The 23176-nt window shown below is 44.5% G+C and overlaps 1 protein-coding gene and 1 pseudogene across 1 annotated transcript in view; one reads left to right on the top strand and one right to left on the bottom strand.

Annotated features, from left to right (window-relative positions):
* ADAM19 (ADAM metallopeptidase domain 19) overlaps window positions 1–20779 on the bottom strand; it is an 83590-nt gene extending 62811 nt beyond the window's left edge. Inside the window, exons 1-3 of the mRNA XM_011356785.2 lie at window positions 20527–20779; window positions 17737–17822; window positions 13480–13550 (exon numbers count right to left, since the gene is read on the bottom strand). Of these exons, the coding sequence (XP_011355087.1) occupies window positions 13480–13550; window positions 17737–17822; window positions 20527–20593 (224 nt within the window). The 5' untranslated portion in view covers window positions 20594–20779. The remainder of the gene's footprint in view (window positions 1–13479; window positions 13551–17736; window positions 17823–20526) is intronic.
* A 1061-nt stretch (window positions 20780–21840) lies between these two features.
* On the top strand, window positions 21841–21959 carry LOC111737735 (annotated as a pseudogene).
* The last annotated feature ends 1217 nt before the right edge of the window (window positions 21960–23176 follow it).

Genomic DNA, 23176 nt, shown 5'->3' with positions numbered 1-23176 from the left:
ACAAAGAGCTTCTAGAATACAAGGACCTGACATCTTTCCCAACGCCAAGAATCACCTCTTGCCCTTGCACTCCCTTTCCATGACTTGATGACTTGCCCTTTCTTTCCCCAGAAAGGCTGAAGCGGCAGGCCAGGCGGGCGGAGCGGGCGGGGGGAGGGTGGGGGATTGGAAAAAGAAACTGTGCCTGATATAATGCAGCCATTATAGGCCCTTGGTCCATCTGGACCTCTCTCCAGGAAGATTGATGCAAGAGGACAAAACGTGGAGACTGCCAGTTTTCTGCAAACCCAAACCTCAGGGGAAAGAGAAGGAGGAAAAGGGGGCAGTCGGGCACATGGGAGCTATGGAAGTGGCTGGAAAACAGCGGTAGCACAGAAGTCATAAAGACCCCATTTCTCCTTAAGCTGGCCGAGGAAAGCCTGGCCCAGCTCCACCTAATGATATCACTGTTTTCAACAAAAGCTGGTTTGAGAACCCTCAGAGAGGCCCCTGTGAGGCTTCAGCTGCTGGGATGGGCAGAGGTCTCATCAGTCCTGGAGAGATCAAGTGCTTAGAATTGCAGACAAGGAGGAAAGACTGTGTTAGAGCACGAATTACAGAGAGAACAGGGGTAAGAACATCCTTTCCTTGTAGGGTCATAGAAGGAGTCTAGAGGTTATTTTTCACACAGATTTTTATCAGTGGATTCCCACAACAGTCCTGCAAAGTTGGTGACTGGGGAAGAGAAAAATAATGAGAAAACTAAAGATCTGAGGAAAGAAGTGGCTTGTCCGAGGTCTTACCACAAACTAAGATTAAACCCAGGGATGGGAACCACTGACCTACTACTTACCCAAGCAGGAACCTCAGACTGGCCCTTGAATCCGTCTTCTCCCTCAGCCCACATTCAACCCATCTCCCAGTCTCCATGACTACACCCTATAAATATCTTTGGAATCCATTCCCTCCTCGCCACATCAGCTAGCTCTTCCCTAAATTAGACCAGCATAATTTCTCACTCAGATTATAATAAAGCTTTTGAATATGCCTTATGACTATCACTAGTCTTTCTCAAATGCATTTAGGATGCTGTCACTATCTGGCTTTTAAAATATTCTTCATCGGCTTCCCATTGCCCTCAAGGTCAATGCCCAAACCCTTTAAGGAGCCTACAGGGCCCTTCAAGGACTCACCCCTTCCCACCAAGCAACCTTTTTTCACCATTTCCTTCCTCCCTTGCTCTCTGCTCTAACCATAAAGAACTTCTTTTCATCTTCAAATGCTACTCTTGCCTTTAGGCCTTTGTTCTTGCTGTTTGGAACCCAGTTCCCCTGTAGAAGCCACCTACTTTTACCACGGCCCTATTTCTTCCTTATTCGCTTCCTCCTAGAGGCCTTCTCTGATCCCCAATCCAGGGTCGGTTCCCCACCCCCAAGCTCCTACGGCACCTCTGCTTCCTCCATCACGTCCGTCCACGTTGCTCAGTAACGGTTTAGCTTCCTGCCTCCTCCACTGGGCCCTAGGCCCCAGGATGGTGGAGACTGCGTTTTGCCTGCCACTGCTCTCCCAGGAACGCCCAGGACCTAGCCCGACACCTGCCACATGGTCAGCGCTCACAGTATTTGTTGAATGAAAGAAGAGAAGAAAGACAGGAAGTAAAGAATTCCCAATGCGTAGTCCAGAGCTCAAGCCTGCTGTGCTAGAGACTCTCATCAGAAAAGCCAGGGATTCTCTCACCCAATACCCACCTCCAGATGAGTTTGAGCAAGACCTGCCACTTGCCCCAAAAGCCTGTTCATTTAGTATCCGAGGTGTCAGTCAAAGGTCTGTGCGTGTCATTGAGTTCTAAGTAGAGAACAACAAGCTTACTTTCTTCAAATCAAAATATTTCATGGGTGAATGTAAATGTGGCTTCATTCTCAGGACAGAACCAGGCCGGAGGCCCCAGTATCGACTTCCACCCCCTGTAGATTTTTCCCTGGGATAGTCATGTTCCATTGCCAAAGCGCAAAGGTTGGGGAGTAGAAACATCCTCCAATTTCCAGAGAGTCTGGATGATGAGGTTTGGCACATTCTTGAAGCTAGGGAAAAAATAGAGGTCTGGAAGGTACGACTCTCAATGCATCTCCCAAACCCAAGCACCCAAGCGTGTTTCATACATCCATCCTCATCCCGCCCACCACGCCCGGCTTATCAGGAGACTCTGCGCCTCCCCAAGTTGTAAAGAAGCCACGTCTGCCTTGTGCTCCACGTCTGCCTTGTGCTCGGTCCACAGCTCCACCCACCAGGTACGCCTCTCTCCACTTGGCTCGGCCTAAATCTCCCATCAACGGGGAGGGGTGAGGGAAGAGCTTCTTCTCAACCAAGGTGTAGAAAATACAGCCTAGATTTAAAGTGCCCCCCAAACATCCTTCTAGAAGTACTCCACCTACCTGCCTGACCACACGGTAGTTTTACCGCAGGCAAGAGAGAGCGCGACTCAACGTCAAAAACAGGAAAATAAAAAATTGAGCTCTAAGCCACTCTAATCCTTGGGTAGCCAAGTTACATAAGAAAAAAGAAACCCTTTCCCCATTCCCCACATTCCACTCTTCTGAATTAAAATGATTTGGCCAGCTGGAATACTGAATTCCCAAGAGATTATTAGTACTATAGCTTTGGTTCCCCTTGATTCAGATCAAATATTTGTATATTAATTTCTCAGTCCGAATTCTTTTCTCATTTTTCCATTCTTCCCTCCCTCATCCACAGCCTCCCTCCTTGCTCCTGGAAGGCAGAGCTCCAAGCAACCCGCCTTAGGGAAGCTTTCTCTATCTCCCAGTCAGAAGTTCTCTCTTCCCTCCTGCCTCCTCAGGACTGTACTTCCAACCCTATTACGTAAGTCTGAAATCTGCCTTGGATCTTGCTGTTGTATGTGTTCACGGCCAGGTGGCAAGAATAGTGTGTTTGTACTTACTCCCTACAGCACCTAACATAGGGCTTTACACGTAAATGCTCAACCAATATCTGCCGAAATCAACCTTCCAGAATGGAGACAAGTTAGCTCTTGCTTAAAAAGCAGGAGATCCGTCAGCTGATGGATGGATGAACAAAACTGGTAAATCCAAACAATGGAACACTAACAATAAAATGGAATGAAGTACTGACACATGCTTTTCAACATGGATAAAACTCACAAACATTACACTAAGTGAAAGAAGCCAGTCACAAAAGACCACATGTTATATAATCCCTTTTATACAAAATATCCAGAACAGGCAAATTTGTAGAGGCAGAAAGCAGACTAGTGGTTGCCTAGAGCTCCTCGGGTTGGAGGAGAATGGGGAGTGACTGATTATACTAGTTTGCTAGCACTGCCTTAACAAAATACCACAAACTGAGTGGCTGAAAAAACAAATTTATTATCTCACAGCTATGGAGGCTAGAAGTCTAGGGTCAAGGTGTTGGCAGGGCCATGCTCTCTCTAAAGGTACTAGGAAAGGATCTGTCCCAGGCCTTTCTCTTAGGTTCCTTGGCTTGTGGCAGCATAACTCTAATATTCACACAGCATTCTCCCTCTGTGCATGCCTATGTCCAAATTTCCCCTTTTTATAAGGATGCCAGTTACACTGTATTAGGGGCCACCCTACTCCACTATGACCTCAACTAATTATATCTACAATAACTCTATTTTCAAATAACGTCACTCTGAGGTACTGGGGGGTTAATACTTCAACATAGGAATTTTGGGGGACACATTCAACCCGTAACACTGCTAATGACTTCTTTTGGGAGGTGATTAAATGTTCAAAAATTAGAATACGATGCGGTTGCACAACTCTGTAAATATACTAAAAATATATTGAACTGTATACTTCAAATGGATAAACTATATGGCTATGTAAGTTATATCTCAATAAAGCTGTTTTTAAAAAAGGCAGGAGAGTTTGAGTTTAAAGAGTGTTCAACAATCAAGTTCAACAATCAACCCATGGATGAGAGTGTGTGAAAACAAGTTCTCTCAACAAGGTGACAAGATGTAACTTATGCAGATGCCAAAGGCAATGTGCCTTTATCTGTCGTCATGATCTATGCAAATTCCCTTTGACCCAGTGATTCACATCTAGGAGGCAATCCTCTAGAATTACTTTCCAAAGAACAAAAGGGTGTTCACTCCAGCACTGTTTGTAGAAATTAAGAAAAAAAAAATAAGGATACTGCGGGAAAGCCCATCAACCTGGGACAATTCTATTAATTGCAGCATCTTGCTTATTAGTGAACCTGGATGATGGGTATATGGGGATTCATTATATTATTCTCTCTACTTCCATGTGGATCTGATGATTTTTCATTATAAAAAATTTTAGAAGTTCGTTATACATACACACAAAATGTAACATATGATAAATTTACATGGAAATGTTTCTGTAATATACCCTCATACTCTGTTACAGGAATTTTAAATAGTACAGCTTTTGGGAAGGATCTAAGGAGTGAGAGGTAAGATTTGTCAAAATTTGAAACATTTTAAACATACATGCTATTTGACCTTGCAACTACTTCTAGGTATCAGTTGTACAGAAATAATTACAAATGTGCTTAAAGATTACGGATAAGCAATATCATTGCAGCAATATTTGTAATAGCAAGAAATTGGAAACCTAACTGTCCATTAATAGAGATTAATAAATTTTGGTCCATGGAATCCTATGTCACCATTAAAAAGAACAAAACAAGTCTATAAATGTGCTAATGTGGAAAGATATTGAAAACGAATAATGAAAAAGCAAATTACAGAATAGTGTATAATGATCTCATTTATTTTAAAATTCTATTATTTGTGTAATTTTTTTCTCAAATTTTACTATCAAAGTTTTCAAACATTCCAAAAATCTCTTGTGTAAATTAAAAAAAAAAAATTATTTGGGATCACCCATGTTATATTTCCAAGTGAAAAAAAAAAGGTTATAAAACTGAGGATACCATATGACCCCATCTAGGTAGACATACATATGGTTAAAAAAATCTGTATGAAATAGTACGTTCATGGTAAATGCTCACTCGCTGGATGCCAGCTACCATTATCTTAGGGTGAACAGTCTGATGGTAAAGGAATCCTCAAACTCAAGAATCAACTCCCGACTTCTTACAAGTGCACAGCTTCCCTTCGCTCTGACGAGGGCCCATCTAAGGCCAACAGGGCAGCTGGCAGCTGGCAGCTTCCTCCCATTCATTTAGCCCGTGCTCCTGCTGAAGGGCCGCCAGGAGAAATAAGCTTGAGACAAAAGAAAGCCGTGGACATCCTTCCTGGCTACACAGGCAGCACTGGCTATGGGTCTCTGGATGAAGACAGAGCCGGAACCAGTGAACAAATCCTGACCTCCTTATCGGACAGTTCAGGGCCCCGCCAAGGGAGGGGCTGGACACTGATTCTGCAAGCACGGAAAAGAGGTACAGTTTGGCTGACCGGCGAACTCTGCAAAGCTGTACTCTGGAGATACAGTGAGGTCACACCGGGCATGGCTGGAGAGCAGAAGTGAGCTTCCTTCCGGGGGCACTGGGTTTTAAGGTCAAGTCCTCTTAATTGCATTTGGAAACTAACTCAGGGGAATTCCCTCTTACTTCATCCTTAAATGTTTTTCCGACCCTACAAAATACAAATAATAGTGACTATTTATTGAGCTCTCGCAGTGCACCAGGCATGGTGTAAATCCTTCAAGGGCATTATGTTATCGAATTCACACAACATCCGACAAGGTGGCCACTGCTGTTAGCCCCATCATGTGGATGAGGAAACTGAGGCTCTCAAAGGGGAAGCGACTTGCCAAAGTGTACATCACCAGTGGGTACAAGGAGCCAGGCTCTGAATCCAAACCGCCTGGATTACACCACTGCAGGATCCTGAAATCCAAATTCTAACCAGAGTCTAGGGAAGGAAGAAAGAAAGAAAAGAGAGGAGGGAGCAGAATAACGGAGAAGTAATGCCAATGCTAATGGAAGAAGGGCATACCGAGCAAGGAAGGGGCATCCAAGAAGCAACTACAAGGCCACCGCTAAGAGCCTGGCTCTGCCCTTCCCACCCAGATAACCTTGAGCAAGTTACATGATGCCACGCCTCAGGGTCCCCAGCTGCCGAGTAGGGCTACAGCTCATAGAGTTGCTCTAACAATTCAATTAGATGAACCATGGAGAAACTGCAGAGCAAAGCCTGCTACAGAGGCACCTCCCGCCTTGCGGTTATTACCGTGGTTGTTGACATCGTTACTCGTATCTGACCATTACTCCTCAGCCAGAATGAGGGCAGAATGGGTATCAGAGTTCACGATCCAGAATTTAGGAAATGCCAATAAACGAACACCATGGAGTTGGCCTATTTTTCAATGTTTTTCTCTTGTCACTTTCATACTTGAAGACAGTCACAGGGGCCCCATGCAATGCTTTTGTACCATCAAGACACTAGAAAACACGTGTGTTCTTGACTTTGCCTTAATGAAAGCTAGCATGTATCGAAAACCTGCTTGTTATATGCCAGGCATTGTACTAAGCACATAGGAATACATCATCGCTCAACCTCACAAACCCTATGTATTCGCATTCTGTGGCCGCTGTGTCACAAATGACCACAAACTTGGTGGCTTAATAGCACAGAAAGTTATTCTCTCTTGGTTCTGGAGGCCAGAAGAACGAAATCGTTATTACTGAGCTGAAATCAAGGTGTCAGCCAGGCTGCTCTCCCTGTGGGGGATTCCATTCCTTGCCTCTTCCAGCTGCCAGTGGCTGTCTGCATTCCCCCTCTGCCCGCCGCACGCCACCCTCCACCCTCCCCCCCACCCACCCTGCTTGGGGCTTTATTACTCCAATCTCTGCCTCTCTGGTCACACTGCCTTCTCCTCTTCTATGACAAAATCTCCCTCTGCCTCCCTCTTATAAATACACTTGGGATTGCATTTGGAGCCCGCCCAGATAATCCAGGATAATCTCTCCTTCTCAAGATCCTTAAATTAGTCACACTGACAAAGACTCTTTTGCCATGTAAGGTAGCATAGCCTTACGTTCCAGGAATTAGAATGTGAGTATCTTGAGGCAGTAGGAGCAGGGGGCATTTTTCAGCCTACCCTCACCCTGCAATGAAAGTTTAACGTCTATTTTCTAGGCAGGTGGTAGAATATAGTAAGAGGCAGGTAGAGCTGAGTTTGACTTTTGGCTCCACCTGACTTCCTGACATCAGGTAAATTACCTGAATTCCTCACACTTAAGTTTCCTCATTTATAAAATGTGAATAACAATAGTATCTCCTTCAAAAGGCTGCCATGAGGATTAAATAAGGCACTATGTAAAGTGCCTTTGCATTTTCAATAAATGCTCACTAAATAGTATTATTGTGAACACAGATGAAGAAATAACATTCAGAAGGCAAGTGACTCGCTGAAGGCCACCTAACCAGGAAGTGCCAGGGCCTAGAATTGAATCTGGGTCTCTCTGGCACCAAAGTTCAAGCCTGTTCTGCCCCGCTGGATTATGGTGTTCCAGGCTTATGTGCTCACGGCCTTCAGAATCAACACACCTGTGTTATTTCAATTCCTAATGCTCCATGATCCTCTCTTCTAGCAACTGTACAGCTTGCAGTCCTACAGATCACCACTCCTAATTATTGAGACTGAATTTACACAGTGGACCCTAGGACAGCAATGTCATGTTTTAAAAATGATTTAGAAACATTGGAGACCTGCTTTTACAGGGGATAGAGAAGTTGGCTTGTACAAAGATCACATCAGATGGGCTGGCGATCCATTTGGTCTGCAACTCCAGGGGTCCTGGACCTGCTATCAATCTCAGTCTACAATTGGAAACTACATCTCAAACAAGACCACAAGGTCTCTAAGGGGGCAAAGAACCGACCAACCAAGCACGGCGCTTGGAATTTAAATTTACTTATGCATTCGCTGCCTCAGAGTCAAAGCAGCAGGGTTAATTCAGTTCCCGATACTTCAAAAAAAATGTTTAAAAAAATTTTCAAATACTCACAGGCAGCTCTCATCAAATTCTGGTGTCCCCACCCATCTATCCAATCAGTTCCCTGGCATTGGTCTCCTTGGGTTATACAATCTCAGCTGCGGGGGGAATGGGGAGCCCAGCTGCACGCCGAGTTTGGAAAAACATTTTGAATACTTTAGATCTGCCAAGTACTTGGTTAAAGAATGATATCCTCTAATTTCTTAAGCCATGTGTATTTTAAGTGAAATGTAATCCATATGTCTGCGACTCATTTAAATGCGACTCAGAGAAGCACAGTTTCCAAAAAGCACTGGGATAGGTCTTAAGCCTTTCTTAAGCTTCCCTTTGATCCGGGACATTGAATTTCGCCAATGAATGAAGCTCTTCACAAGAGAGGGACAAAGAGAGTCGTCCCTTTTCCTGAGTAAGATGTTCAAGTGTCCTCCTGAGGCCAGAGGAAACGGAAGGTGGGGTGAGAGAGAGCTCCGTGGCCTGGCCTGGGCGGCACACAAGGCTTCGCTCTGGAGCAGCTACGTATTTCTACCTGGCATTCTTAGAAGAGAAATGCAGCAGGAAGAGGTAACGAATCCATCCTTCCAGTGCTGAAAAATTCCTTCCCTGCCTGCTAGTTCTCCCCTTCTCAGGTCCTCTAGTACCATACAACTCAAATAGAGTGGAAGGAAAAAGAAGAAAATTAGGGAGCTGAAGTACTCCACAGAGTGAATGACTGTTGATTTTCCAGGTTGTAGCTTGATTTCCAGGCCAACAAAAGCAGTCTCCTTCCCTATGGTACCTCTGAGGGACTGATAACAAGTCAGAGATATGAAGAGAGATTAAAGTCAGAAGTAATGGTAGGAACTATAATCGGCAAACCTCTAAACGTCCAAATTCTTCCTTGACAATTACTGTTCCTCATGAGGTCTGGAGGTAGATACACATACAAAAGAAAATAGATTTTCATTCTCATTAGCTAGACTTGTGCAAACAGGATCTCTCTTTAGCCAGGGCTGGAACATGAATAAATGGGGTGAAACCAAAGGACGTTTGCCCCTTTTCCAAGCCAAAACTTAAACCTTATTATCATTCAGACTCAAGAATAGACAGTATAGTCAAGAGACGAGAATTCCAGAATGTGCTTAAGAGACTAGCAGAGAGAAGCATATGGCCAAAGGCCCTCTGGGCACAGTGCCCACTGGCTGAGCTGCTCATTTGTTTTTGAAGATGACCTTGAATGTAGTGATCCTGCCCTCTAGTAATGCAGCCCAATGAGCATCCTGTAAGCTGGTTCAACAGTTCGGTGTGCCTTCCTCCTGGGAGAAAGCGAAGAAAGAAGGGAAGACAGCCAGGGCCTGCATCTCCCTGGAGGTGTGCACCTCCCCAGATGCCTACAGCTCGAGAAGGTTTCCTTTGATTTCAGCCAACAAGTTTCTGTCTAATATGGTTAGTCCTCAGGACATGGGGAAAATTACATGGAGAAAAAATATTATGGACGTATGCCTCAAGGTGTGGGCTGTGGAAATAGCAGCCCATAATTTCTTCTCTGTAATTTCCTCTCTCATATTTATGTTGCCTAAACGGTGGGTCCTGAGCTAGCAGTTCATCCTCAACTTCAAGGTCCATGGTTTTGGGGGTCATTTGCATGTATCCTACTGCTCCCTATTTCCAGAGATGTCTCCACAGTTGAAGAGCAAACTCCTCGAGGCAGGAATTTCTTTTCCATTTTTCCACATACACAGTATTCTTTAAATAGGTAGTTCAGGAGAAGTTCTTAGAGCCCAACTGGGATCAAATCCCCATTTTACAGATGACAAAGCTGAGGCCCAAGAGGGCCAAAGGCTTTTTGACCAATTCCACACATCTGTCTCTGAGCTCAGTATTCTCTCCACTGTACCACACTGCCCCAACCACAAGTAAGGTTCTCTTAGCAACAGCCATGCACCAACGTTGTATTTGTGTGTAAATGATGTGTATTTGTGTGAGTAAATAGAAAACAATGTAATATATACTCTATTAGAGCAGAGTACTACCTAAATGACATATAGTTGAGTTTGAAAATATCAGTATGGAGCAATATGTATAGTATAATCTCATTTCTGTTCCTCCCTCCCCAACAAAAACAGCAACCTATGTGTGCTTCTGTGTGACCGTTTCTATGAGTATCTATATGTGTGTTCACAGGCATAGAAAAGGTCCAGGGTGTATGCCCACCAAACCGTTAATAGTGACTTCATGTGGGTGGGAGACCCATTCTTTTACTTATCATACTTTGGTATTGCTACACATTTTACAAAGAGCAGGTGTTAATTTTACAACTAAAAAACCACAAGGGAGAAATAATAATAGCTGCCATTTACTGAGTATGGAATATAAGCCAGGCACTAGGCTGGGCCCTTCGCACACATCACCTCATTTAATCCTCCCCGTGGCTCTGGCATGTAAGACTATCATGAAAACCCAGATAGGGAAACTGAGGCTTAAAGAGGACATCCAGCTAGAAAGCGGGAGGGCTGGAATCCGAACCCGGGACTATCTGACACGAAAGCCATATGCAGATTATCCCTATGATGCACATGCACTCAGTAGAGAAAAGGGTGTGCGTCTCCCATGGGAATGTCGTCTATTTATTCTCAGTTGCTTCACAGCAGAAAAAGTCTGCCAGCTGCAGTGTATTGAACTAAGGCACCTTGGGGTATCTGCTGCCTGAGCTGAAGGCGTCTCTCTCCTGGCCCATCCCCCGGGCTCCTCTGTCCTCACCATTCTTGGCGATCTCTCCATGTGTGAATTCCATTAAAGGCCTGCTCACTGCTATTTTGGGCCATGCATTAGCACGTGGGCTTTGATTTGATGGGAGAAGGCCAGACACCTCAGCATGATGAAAAAGAAATTAGAAATGTCTCCCCTCTCCCCTCAGAGTCCCAGAAGCCCATAGCTCCTGGGGGGCCTGAGAATCCAAAGTATGGGGAAATGTAGGAGGCGAAGTGGAAACTTTCATATCTATTAAGGCTGTTTCTTCTCGAAATTGCCATCTCTTAGCCATCCTCATGGCTCACTTCCTCACCTCCTTCAGGTCTCGACTCAGATATCAATTCACCACCAAGGCTTTCTCTGACCACCATTCTGAAACAGCACCTCCCTCCCCACCCCTGCTCTCCCTGGCCCTGTGTCCCTTTGTTTCCTGCGTAGAGCTTGTCACCAGACACACTACATATTCACTGGTTTGTTTACTGTTCCCAGCACTGGAATATAAGCTCCGTAAGGGCAGAACTGTTTTACTCACGGCTGTATCTCCAGTACTGACACTGGTGCCTGGAATGCTATGGATACGTAGGAGGTGAAAAAAATGAATAAATCAATCAAGGAACTTAAGAACCAGAGCTTGAGGAGTAGTCAGTCACTTAGCGCAGGGCCTAGTTTCCCCTCAAATATCATAGGACTATAAAAACTTTAACAGAGATTTGAAAAATCAGAAAAGCATCCTCCCTGCCCCCACGAGCTTTTTTTGCATCCGGACTCGCATGCACCATGAATGAGAAGGCTTTGGGAAATAAACACACTAGGAAGTCGTGTGCAGTTGGAGTTCCGCTTACTAACACATGTTCAAAAACAAAAAGCCCAATTTAGACGAAAATAGCAGGAAACCATCCCCCAGGGATACCTGATGAGGTCATAGTGCTTGGCGCTGCTGTTTTCCATTTTTGTCAAGTCTCTGCCAACTCAAGGAGGCCAGGAACCACATCCAGTCCCCCGCCACTCACTGGGAAGCTAGGGAGCTGCTCAGAGCAGCAGACAATAGACCCGCATCCACGGGCTCTCCGGGACTCCAGACCCATGCCACGAACACAAATGATCCTAGTCTCACCTCTCATTTACCTGCTGTGTGACCTTAGACAGGTGCCCACCTGCCTCTGAGTAGAAGTTTCTGCATCCACGCAAGACCATTGCTCTCAGTGTTTTCTAAGGTACCTTCCCGCTGCAACTTCGTATGACCTCTTGCAAAGGTTCCAGAATAGGAGCGGAGAATGGGTGCTGGACCCATTTGGCCAGTCCAACTCCTAAGAGTTTGCACATGACGGCAGCCCCACCACTTAGAATGTCCAGAGGAAACTGAAGGCTCCACTTGGGAGTAGAATAGGACAGATTCAACTGAGGTGGCAATAGGGAACATTTAGACTAGAGCTATAGGGATGGGGCCATGAGAAACTAAAGCCAATGCCTGAGACAGACTGTCAAGAACAGACCCTCCAATACCCTTTTCCTGTAGGACAAAAAGAAAATGATACAAGGAAAAATCCCAGGCAGGCAGCATCTGCACCCTCTGGGGACACAGCCAGCCAGGTCTGTTCCAGGGAAATGGGACAAAAGGAACACATTCTTGGGCTGGTTGGAGTCTGAGGAGGAAAGCAGCAAAAATGACTGAGATGCACATCTTTCTGGAGGCAGGGGAGAGGTGTGGGTGAAGCCCCACCACTGCACATGCTGAAGTGGCTCTGCCACACCTCCACTCCGCTCACCCTCCTCCTGCACAAGGGTCCAAAAGCCTAAATTTGGAATCATTTATAGTCTCGATTTCCACCCAGCTTAGCAGCCATTCCCATTCTTTTGGATATGAGCAGGTCCCTATCCATCCCTTTCTTGGCAGTGATGTGTCTGATTACTCATCTGCTTCCAGGGGACTCGGGAGACTGCCAGGAGGAGAAGGGCAGTTGTCTGAGCCATGCAGCCTTATCTGCAAGGTCTGTGCAGCAGAATCAAAGTGGGACCATCGGTGGGGAAATTCCTAAGGTTTTCGGGGTCTCCCAGCGAAGTACGGAGAGCTCTCCAGTGGCCAAGTAGATTGAGAATGGCCCAAGAACAGGCAACAGATGCAGCCATGCATGATGTCTATGCACCTGCTCGATAACATTAATCAAGATAGAACTGTGCTTGATGGCAAATTGATGTGGAAACATTTCTGAGTCAGGTCACCACCCAAGATGAACGAGGTTAGGAAGATGGAAGAACGAGCCCGATGGAGCCAGGAGACTGCTGACCATGCCCTTATTGGCGGGATCTCAGATTTAGCTCACCCAGAACAGATGGAGCAGCCAGGGTTTGAGGCGCCAAATCCCTGAACACTCCCCATTGCCTCTCCTCTCTGCTGTGTTCCTCTAATCTCCTTCACTTCCTGCCATGCTCTGTGCTGCAGCTAGTCAGACAGCTGCCAGAATCCTGCAGTCCATCCCGCCCTTGTCACACACACACACACACACACACACACACACACACACACACACGCGGTGAACTCTAAGAAGCCCCGGAAATACGGCCTGAGGAAATTCAAGGAAAACATTAAACAGTCCGGTAATTTCACAGCAAGTCAAGGGACTGTAGAAACACTGTCTTTGCAAGAGCCTCCCCACAAAGAAACCAAGGAATGAGAGCTTGGGTCACTTCACTATCTGCTTCCTTCCAAAACAGCGGCACCTGTGTCCGGCATTGACATAGAAGTGAATTGTTTCATTTCAGACAAAGGAGGAGTCCACTTACTCATTCTTCTCCAAGTCCAGGATGAGTTCTTGTCCCTCAGCCATTACCCTGAGCTCAGCTTTGAGTGGATGCTAAAAGCAACAACAAAAGAATGTCAGTTCCTAAAAGCAGGGTGGAGGCTCCCAGGAACAGACACAGGATCTAGCACAGTGCTCTGACATTGATCCACAGGAAGTAAATGAGAAAGGGTCAAATTGCATTTCCAGCCCAAACATAAAATAGCTTCAGTCCCAGAAGGACCTGATTCCCCTCCCCCATCTGCCTTCTCTTAAAGGACAAAGGAAATAAACTGCTGAAATGTGATGTAAGTTCTTGCGTGCAGGTCTGGTGAAGGCCAATGCTGGAAAACATCTTCAGCAGCAAATTCCAGGTGGAGTCAGATCTGGATTCAAGTGCTGACTCTGATGCTGCAGTGACGTTGAACTTGGGCATGTTACTAAACCTCCCTACAGCTCAGTTTCCTCATTTACAAAACAGAGGTAATAATAGTTAACCTTACGGGGCTCTTATAAGGATTAAGTGATATAGTGAATGTAAAGAGTTTATCTGGCATATAGGAAACCCCCCCATACATGTTGGCTATTATCTAAAACACCAGCGAGGAAAGCCTCTTCACAGTGAGTTCTTAGTTTCCATTATTTTGTTTTGACTCTCAGTTTGGATACCCAGAGGAGGCAATTAGGAGCAATTCAAACTAAAGTTTTATATGTCCAAATGAAGATATATATTTTACACACAAGAGAAACTTTGCTGATGCCCAAAGTTGCTATGCACCCAGCATAGATCGTTTAAGATATCACACAGATGGCCGATAAGCATGGACGATATGTTCAACATCACTGGTAACTCTCCCCTCCAATTTTTTTAAAGGTATCTTTAAGTGACACAGTGACAAAGATTTTTTAAAACCATAAATCACAGTGCAGCAAAGCATACTGTAAAATGGGCACTCTCATATGCTACCATTGAGAATTTAAATTGATACCAACTCACCAGAAAATAATTTGACAGTATGGACTAAGAGTTTTAAAGTGTTTAGACTTCTCACTCAGTAAAGTAAGACTCTGTCTGAAAGGAACAAATGGAAGAATAGGCAAAGGTTCATGCACAAGGATACTCACGACTTATAATAATGATTAATAAAATATAACCTAAATGTCCAAAATAAGAGAATGGTTAAATAAATGATAATCCATTCATATGACAAAACACTAGACAGTCATTAAAAACGATGACTTTAAATAATTCCTAAATTATCAAGAAAGTATACATGATAATCACAAAAACTCAAAATATAACATTATGTTTTATTTAAAGGTACAGAGAAAAAATTCTAAACTAATAAGTTACCACAGTTAACTCTAGGCAGTGGGATAGTTGTATAATTTTATTTTATTCTGTGTAACTTTCCATATTTTTATAATTGCTTAAGAAAAGGCTTTTTATCTCTCCGTGTCATTACTGTGGAAAATTTCAAAGAAATTAAAAATCCAAGTCATAATAAACTTCCATGCTTCAACAATTCAACTTAAGGCAGTTAAACTATCTTTGAAGGAAAAAAACCCTATTTATTTAAAAGAGGGTATTTACATATTTAAATCTATTAAAACAACATCAATTCTTTGGGGGTATTTTAAATATGTGCCCTCTAACGATATCGAGGAACTGATAAAACTCTTAAAGCCTCTTTCCATACACAGAAGCTCTTGCTAGAGAGGAGTTCCGGCCCCTTTTAATGTGAACCCAAGGACCTAGTTTTGGTGTGTCTGAGAAGGTGGGTCACCTGCTCTGCTGCCGCAGGTGGGGGCCTGCCTCTTCAAGCACACTCTTCTTATTTGCCTCAAGCCTCGCTTCCCATTAGAGTCCTGGGCAACCTTGAGCACTTTTGCGACTCTGATGAGATCTGAACGTTCCGATTCAGGAGGCTTGAGTAACCCTGTTCTTTGCATTTTGTTGTTGTTGTTGTTGTTGTTGTTGTTGTTGTTGTTAATTTATCCTGACTTCTCTTAAGAAGGGACATTTCAAAACTGTGGGGAGAGGAAGCTGGGTGGATGTTTGCCCAATAACTTTCACTAAGGGATTTACTTCTCTTTTTCTGATGCCCTGATTCATCTCTGCCAACGCCTGTGCTGGTTGCTGGTCCTTTGACACTTTACTCTGGGGAGTTCTGGGGTGAGGGCCTTGCCCAATCACATTAGGCTTCAGGGACACAGTCCCAAGTGGGCATTTGAGAAAAAGCTTGCAGCAACAGAGCTGTAGCAATTCCCTTACCAGAGAGGTAGGAGTCCATGTGACAACTCACACAAAAAAAGAAAGTTGACACAAATGAAAGTACTGTCACCTCTCCCCTAAAGGGACATAAGCTACAACATGAATACAGATATTTATTTTTAAGTGAGTCATCCAAATATATTTCACTCTGGTCTGGAAGATGCTCAGACACTGATATTTAAAACATGGTGTTCCTCGTTTCCAGGGGACATTTCGAGCAAAACAATGAAACAGCACTGCAAGGATCTTTGCGACCTCCCTGTGCAGCTTCACTCCGCTTTTCCCTTCCCGCTTCACTTTGCTAGGAAGGGGCAACATCACCCCTCCTAGTGAGCTTACCACTGGTTTTACTTCCCCAGAGGAGGGTTAAAATTTGTTTCACTTTAGGCCCAGATTAAACAGATCTTCAGCTCCATAGGGTATTGGATATCTGTCTTATATGTTGCATCCCTGTTAAAATCTAGTACGATGTTTAGTATGCAGTGAGTGTTCAATTGATGCTTGATGAATAAATTAATTATATAAATGAGAATAAGAGGCCCAAGTGAGACTCACCTTCTACTCTCTCTCTCTCTCTCTCTCTCTCTCTCTCTCTGACATTCATTCATTTTTCATTCAACAAATACTTATGGTACCAGGCACTGTGCTAACCGTACAAAATAAAACGACCCAGATTCTGGGTAGACAATGGCTGGGAACAAAGACAGGATCTGGGGCTCCACTGTGTTTCTCAGGCCCTTCCTGAGGATGCCCGTTATCCCACATCTGGAAGAAACAGAGAGGCCTCTACAAAGAGTATAGAGCCATTCCTCGGAAATAATGGATAGGTTAAACTATCTAAGATCCCAATTTTTAAAAATAACTTGCTCTAGGATGGCCATCCATTAATCTGTCTAGACTTTTCCTGAAGCTATTTTCAGCCTCTCTTACTTTTTGATGAAATGAATTCCATGCATTTACTGTCTTCTGGTAAAATGTTACTTGCTTTCATTTGTCCTAAAATTTTCGCTAACTTCCCTCAGTAAATCCAAATTGGAGCATTTTTTAAACATGTCTGTGTTACTCTAGCCATAACTTTAAGGGTTCCAGGGATTTTTTCCTCTATTTACCTTTCTAGATTCAAAAGCCACAAAGTCTGAAATCTTTCCTGACACAGCTCTCTCCTCTCTCTCCAAATATAATCTTGCTCTTATATGTTGCCCAATAAATCATTGACCGTTTGAACCTAAAGGGATCTTATTCACCACCCCCACTCCCCAGCCCTCTACCTTCTTATTCCCTCTAAGCCCTCTCTTATAAATGAGGAAACTGAAGTTCAGAAGTGGAAGGTCCCATTGCTTGTTACTGGCACACAACAATCACATCTTTCTTTCTAGCTCTTTCTTATCTCACTTGAGCTGTAAAAACCAGAACCACAAAGAATATCCTAGATGCACAGGTCTTCTCCGCAAGAACAGGATAATTCTGTCTGTCCTATTCTCAACCCCCTGGATAAAGACTGTGAGCTTTGCTGGGGTCATGGCCCAAAATGCCTATTCAATTTTAAGATATATTCTCTAGTACTAGGTCCCTACCCGGCACCTTGTTAAAAAAAGTTTAGATTATCATTTTCCCTCCAAGTACATTATCTCATCAATAAAATAGAGCACATATTATGCAGAGCAAAAATAATAATGGCAATATTTAATCAATTCCAATTGAGAATCAGTGGTTTTTGTGACACATATTTGCACTTAGCTTGTGTCAGCATTAATGTGGATTTTCATTTCCTCAACTAATAGCATTTGGAAGTGTTCTAGAAGTTTGTCACACAATGAAGGAACATCCCATCTGGAATTCCAAAAATGACACAGAGAGAATAGTGTGAGTCAGAAACAGAAGTAACGGTGATGACAGGGCCTCCAGTAAAGTCAAGTAGGTCGCCTCAAGCCTCACAGAGTGAAGTTGTCCACTCCTACCTCTGGAAATGAGAGCTTTTGGTCTTACCCTTTCTCCCATGGAGCCTTCCGCAGCCTTCCACTGAGGTATTATCCGTTCATGCTGTAGCTGGGGGCTGCCTTCCCCACTTCCTCCTGCCAAAACAGGATGCACACCCATTGGAATCCCAGACCTTGGCACCCTAGCTAAGCCAGCCATGCACTGCCAACTTGGAAGAACCCCACATTGGGTCATTAAAAGACCTGCTGGATTCCAGGCTTCTGGCACTGACCATGGCTCAGGCACTCTGCTAGGTGTTAGCAATACAGTTCTAAACAGGGCTAACAAGGTCTCTGTACTCCTCACAAAGTTTATTCAAGAGGTGGGAGACATATCTTCCAGTGGTGGGAGACAGACAACACAAAAATGTTTTCAAATGGTACAATAGGGTCATGGAACAAAGAGAACCGTATTTTAGACAAGACGCTCATCAAAGATGGCCTTTCATTGAGACAGGAAAAGAGAACCAAGCAAAGATCTGAAAAAAGATTGCTCCAGGTAGAGGAACCAGCAAGTGCAATGGCCCTGCCTAAGCAAAAGCAGACTCAGCCTGTTTAAGGAAGCAGAAGGTAGAAGTAGCTAGAGTTTAGCAAATGAGGGGGGAAGTTGGTAGGAAACATAGTCAGCAAGACAGCCATGGGCCTGATATCACAGAGGCCATGGAAAGTATCTGGATTTTATTATAAATAGACTTGGAGGGCATTGAAGGGTTTAAACACAAGCAATATGATCTATACTCAGTTTTTAAAAGATTGTTCAGTCTGCTGAGTGGTGATGGAGGGTAGGGTCAGGGAGAGGTGCGGGAATGAGAGTAGAAGCAGGAAGGGAAGGCTGGTGACTTGCAGGAGCCCTGGTGAAAGATGGTGGCTCAGACTAGAATGACATCAGTGGAGAGGAATGAAGTGGTTGGATTCTGGGTATATTCTGGAGGCCAAGCTCATGAGTATTATTGCCATTGAACTTCAGTTTTCTCATTTGTAAAATGAAGATAATAATTCCTGCCCACTCATCTACAGCATTACTGAGGAGAGTCACTGTGAGCTTGCTCCACAACCCAGAAAGCATCATCACAGGCGCCTGAGCTTCCTAATGGCAAGTCTGCTTTTGGATATCATTTCCTGCTTTCCAAATCAACCTCACCACCCAGTGCTCCTTCATCCTCATGACAATCCTGGGAGGTAGGTAACAAGATTCCTATTTTGCAAGAAAGGCAAATTGGAACTTGTTTGAGGAGTGACTTGTTCTAGGCAGTGGAGACCTCAAACATTGGTTGCAGACAAACTTAATAAAGTGGTCATTTTCCAAGACGTAGGCAAATTAGTCTGCATAAGAATAGGCCAAATCCATAGGACTCCCCGGGATGGGGGTGAGGATTCCAAAATCCATTTTGTCTAAACCAACCACATCAATCACACAGAATGTAATGAGTGATTAAAACAAACAAAAAAAAAGATGGCCATAGTTGTTCTGTTAGAGTGGAGGGATTATGAGTGATTAACTTTCCTTTCAGATAACTGATATATTTTCAATCAAAATATATCCTAAAAATAAATCTCATTAGATTAGTATTAGTTTTATCATGTTGGTAAAAATCAGAAGCAATGCATTCATTTATTCATTATATGTTTTCTGAGTACTAACTATGTACTAAGCACTATGCTAGGTGCTTGATATATATATATTTATGTAGGTACCAGAGAGGCATAGTCCCCACTCTAGTGGCTCTGATAAGTCTAGATTCTTTGCAATGTAAGGACTAATATGATATTTAATAGGATATTTAAAGGAATGAAATGACCTTTATGATGCAAAAAAATACTGAAAGCAATCTAAAGGTTGAATAACAGAGGAACACAGTACATCTTAAGAAAAATTGTTCAAAACTTGGAAATAAGGCAAAAGAACAACCAGGATGTCTTTTCAATGTCACATTGTAGCATTGTTTAACAGGCCCTCGCATAGATCACTGAATTATCTAGGGGAATGTACTTTTATCTGATTTTTAAAAATGTACTATTAATTATAAGACTACACTCCGTTATGTGTTAACTGTAGATTTCCATCCGGTAGCGATGCAAATGGCTTCGGTATGGTAGATAAGTGAGAATTATGGTTGTATAGTTCCATGGAGCATTGACCACTTTTGCATCTGTCCCAGCACATGATTTCAATATTCTTTCCCTAGTGCCTGTATCACCCCTGTTCCTCTAATGCTCTGAACCAGCTTCATCATTCCATTCACTGCCTTATTAATGAATTGAACAAATCTTTACCGCCCATTCAACCTATATTTGTATGCCATGTTTTTAACTTATTGAAGAGTATGCTTCTGTGATTTCTTGAATCAGTTTATAGTCATCCAAATCATGTTTTTGGAGAATTTGACGATGTGGAGAATGCTCATTATGTAAAGTAGAAAATGCAAGACACAAAACTGTACATATGGTGTGGTTCCAATTTTCTCAGAATGTATTTATGGGAACACACACACATACACACACACAAAGACTAGAGAAAAGAGGAGAGACTAGGAAAGCAGCGGAAGGAGAAGCCCAAACCAGAAAAACACAGGAAAAAGAGAGAGGGAGGGAAGCCGGGAGAGGACCGGCGTTTTCTGCCTGCTCAGGACCTCCACCGCCTCCCAGGGCGCATAACGTGGGAACAAAGCCGTGGCTCCCGGGCTTGTGGCCAGTGGGGGTGCAGCCCCGTGGAGTTGCAGGGGACAACTCCCAGGTCCTCGGGATACCTAGCCCACCCGGCTCCATCCCCACCCCAGACCTCCTGCGCCCTGCCACTTACTTCTGGTCCATCCCGGCAGGACAAGCGCCAGCAGGCAGAGCCGGGCGGCGCCCACGCACCCGGGCATGGTGGCAGCGGCCCCTCGCGCGCTCCACGCTCACAAGCACTCGGCCATGCCAGCCCCCCAGCCAGGCGGCGACGCGTCTGGAACCCACTGCTCTCCCAGCGCCTCCCAGCCCAGCTCCTAGCCATCGGCCGCGACGCTCCGCCCTCAGCTCCGCAGGGCTCCGCCACCGGGTGGAGGAGGGGACGCGCCCGCCTGGAGGGGACGGGAGGGGCCGCCGGGGGAGGAGCCGGCGGGACCCCTGGGGAGCCAGGCTGGCTCAGGTGACCCAGAGCAACCGAGAGAAGAGGATTCCTTCAAGGTGGGCGCGGCCTGGGGCGGGCGCAGGGGGGCAGTTCCTGGACTCCGGCTTCCAGGAGTTGAACTGGACCGCTCTGTGCACAGCGGCCCGTTTCCTCCGTCTTTCACTGTGCTAGATGTCTTGGGTGGCACTCAGAGGCTACTCATCCAGCATCGGTCCCTGGATACCGCCACTCTTGGAGGCAGGCTTCGAAAGAGTTAACCGAACCACCATGCACACAGAACAAAGTGCTATATGGAACCGTTTTCTTAGCAGGACACGCGAATCAAGAAGCAATTCCTTCTGACTGGGAGGAGGGAGTGGTGAAGAGAGGCTTCTCAGAGGAGAAGACATTTGAGCTGGGGAGGAGGAGGATTGGAGCACCAGGCAGAAGAAATGGCCTAGACAAACATACTGGGGTGGGAAAGCCCATGGGTTGTATTGGCGGGTAACCGGAATTTGGAATGGACAGGATTTAGGGCTTTGGGGGGAAATTAAGGGAGTTGAGACCAGAAAATAATAACTATCACTTTTTGAGGCTTACTAACTGCAGGAAAAAGGAAATAACGACGACTAGTATAGCACTTACTAAGTGCCAGGCACTGTACTCATCACTTTACATCCATTAACTTATTTCATTAATTAATTTAGGAAAAGAACTACCCACCTTTTAATTATCCTTTTATATGTGCCAGGGACTCTGCATACATCATCTCTTTCGATATGTATTAGCTCAATAATCTCCTGAGGCAGGTACAAATATGATCCTGTTTTAGAGGTGAGAAAACCAAACCTGAGAGGCTGATTTGCCCAATTACCTCTTTTAAGGCTTTATCTCCAAATACAGTCACTCTGGGGTTAGGGCTTTGAGATATGAATCTGGGGTGGGGGGCACAATTCAATCCACAACATTCCATCCTCTGCTCCCCCCAAATGCATGTCCTTCTTGCATGCAAAATGCATTCATCCTGTCTATGCCCATGCCACCCTGAACAAGCCCGATCCCGTCTGATCTCGGAAGCTAAGCAGGGGCAGGCCTGTTTAGTACTTGGATGGGAGACCACCTAGGAAGACCAGGTGCTGTAGGCGTAAAAAATAAAAAATAAGGGATTATAAACTGACAAGGTCCTTGCGACCTGTGAGGTCAACCAAGTGTTGCCTCGCCTAAAAAAAATGCATTCGCCTCATCGCAACAGTCTTAAATCATTCCAAGCACTAACTCCAAGTTCAGTGTCTCACCTAAATATCACCAGATATGGGTGAAATTTGAGGTATGATTCATCCTGGGGCAAAAATCCTCTCCATCCAGTGAACCTGTGAAACCAGCCAAGTTATATGCCTCCAAAATAGAAGTATAGAGTAGACATTTCCATCCCCAAAGAGGAATCAGAAAGGAAGGGGTGACGGGTTCAGAGCACATCCAAAACCTAGCAAGGCAAATTTTACTAAATCTTAAAGCTCTAGTACAGTCTTCTGGCTGGATTCTTTGCCTTCTGGGCATAGCGGGGCAGTAGTGTCATCCCCATGGCCCTAGACAGCAGCCCCCTCACCCTGCGGCTTTTTGGGGTAGCCCTGCCTCTGAGGCTCTGTGTAGGAACAGCCTGGCTCCCTGAAACCAAGAAAGAAATAGCCTTGCCCTCCAGGTCTGTATGCTCTAGGCACACAGTGGGAATGGCATCCCTGGTGATCTCTGAATCACCTTCAGGGTCATTCTTGCCTTTTCCTGAAAGATAAAGCATATTTGCAGCCAAATAGCTCTATTGTCCTGTCCTGTAGAATTCCAAAAGTCCAAAAGCCTTTATTTTGTCCTGCCTCTGTTCCCTTCAGTCCAAACTGGAAGTGTCTCACTGATTCTATAGATTGTCTACTTGCAAAAGGCATACAAACTCCAATCTGAAATTTGCTTCCATTTGCTGGCACTCAGCTGATCAATATTTAATCAGCATGTACACCCAAAACTGGGAAGTAGCTCACAAGAGAAAAAGTCCAGTGGTTACCACACTCTGACCAAGGAGTGAGAATGTTCCTAGTTCTGTCTTCATCCAGCCTCCCAACACACACACTTATACACAGGAACAAACATATATGCAACTTTTGACTCCTTGGAAGCCTTCCCATTTATTTGTAAAGAATGTATTTGTTGTTTATAAAGAATACTACATCCCTACATATTCTTTAAAATATTTATGACATTTAACCTACATTTCTGGGAAACTATCCTAAAAAAACAATCTGCAATGCACACAAAGATTTATGGACTAGAAATGTTCATAGTGATGTTATTTATAATAGTGAAAATATTGGAA

The sequence above is a fragment of the Pteropus vampyrus genome, unplaced genomic scaffold (genome assembly GCF_000151845.1).
Source record: "Pteropus vampyrus isolate Shadow unplaced genomic scaffold, Pvam_2.0 Scaffold30, whole genome shotgun sequence".
In the NCBI taxonomy this organism is placed as follows: domain Eukaryota; kingdom Metazoa; phylum Chordata; class Mammalia; order Chiroptera; family Pteropodidae; genus Pteropus; species Pteropus vampyrus.
This window is presented reverse-complemented; position numbering and strand designations above follow the sequence as displayed.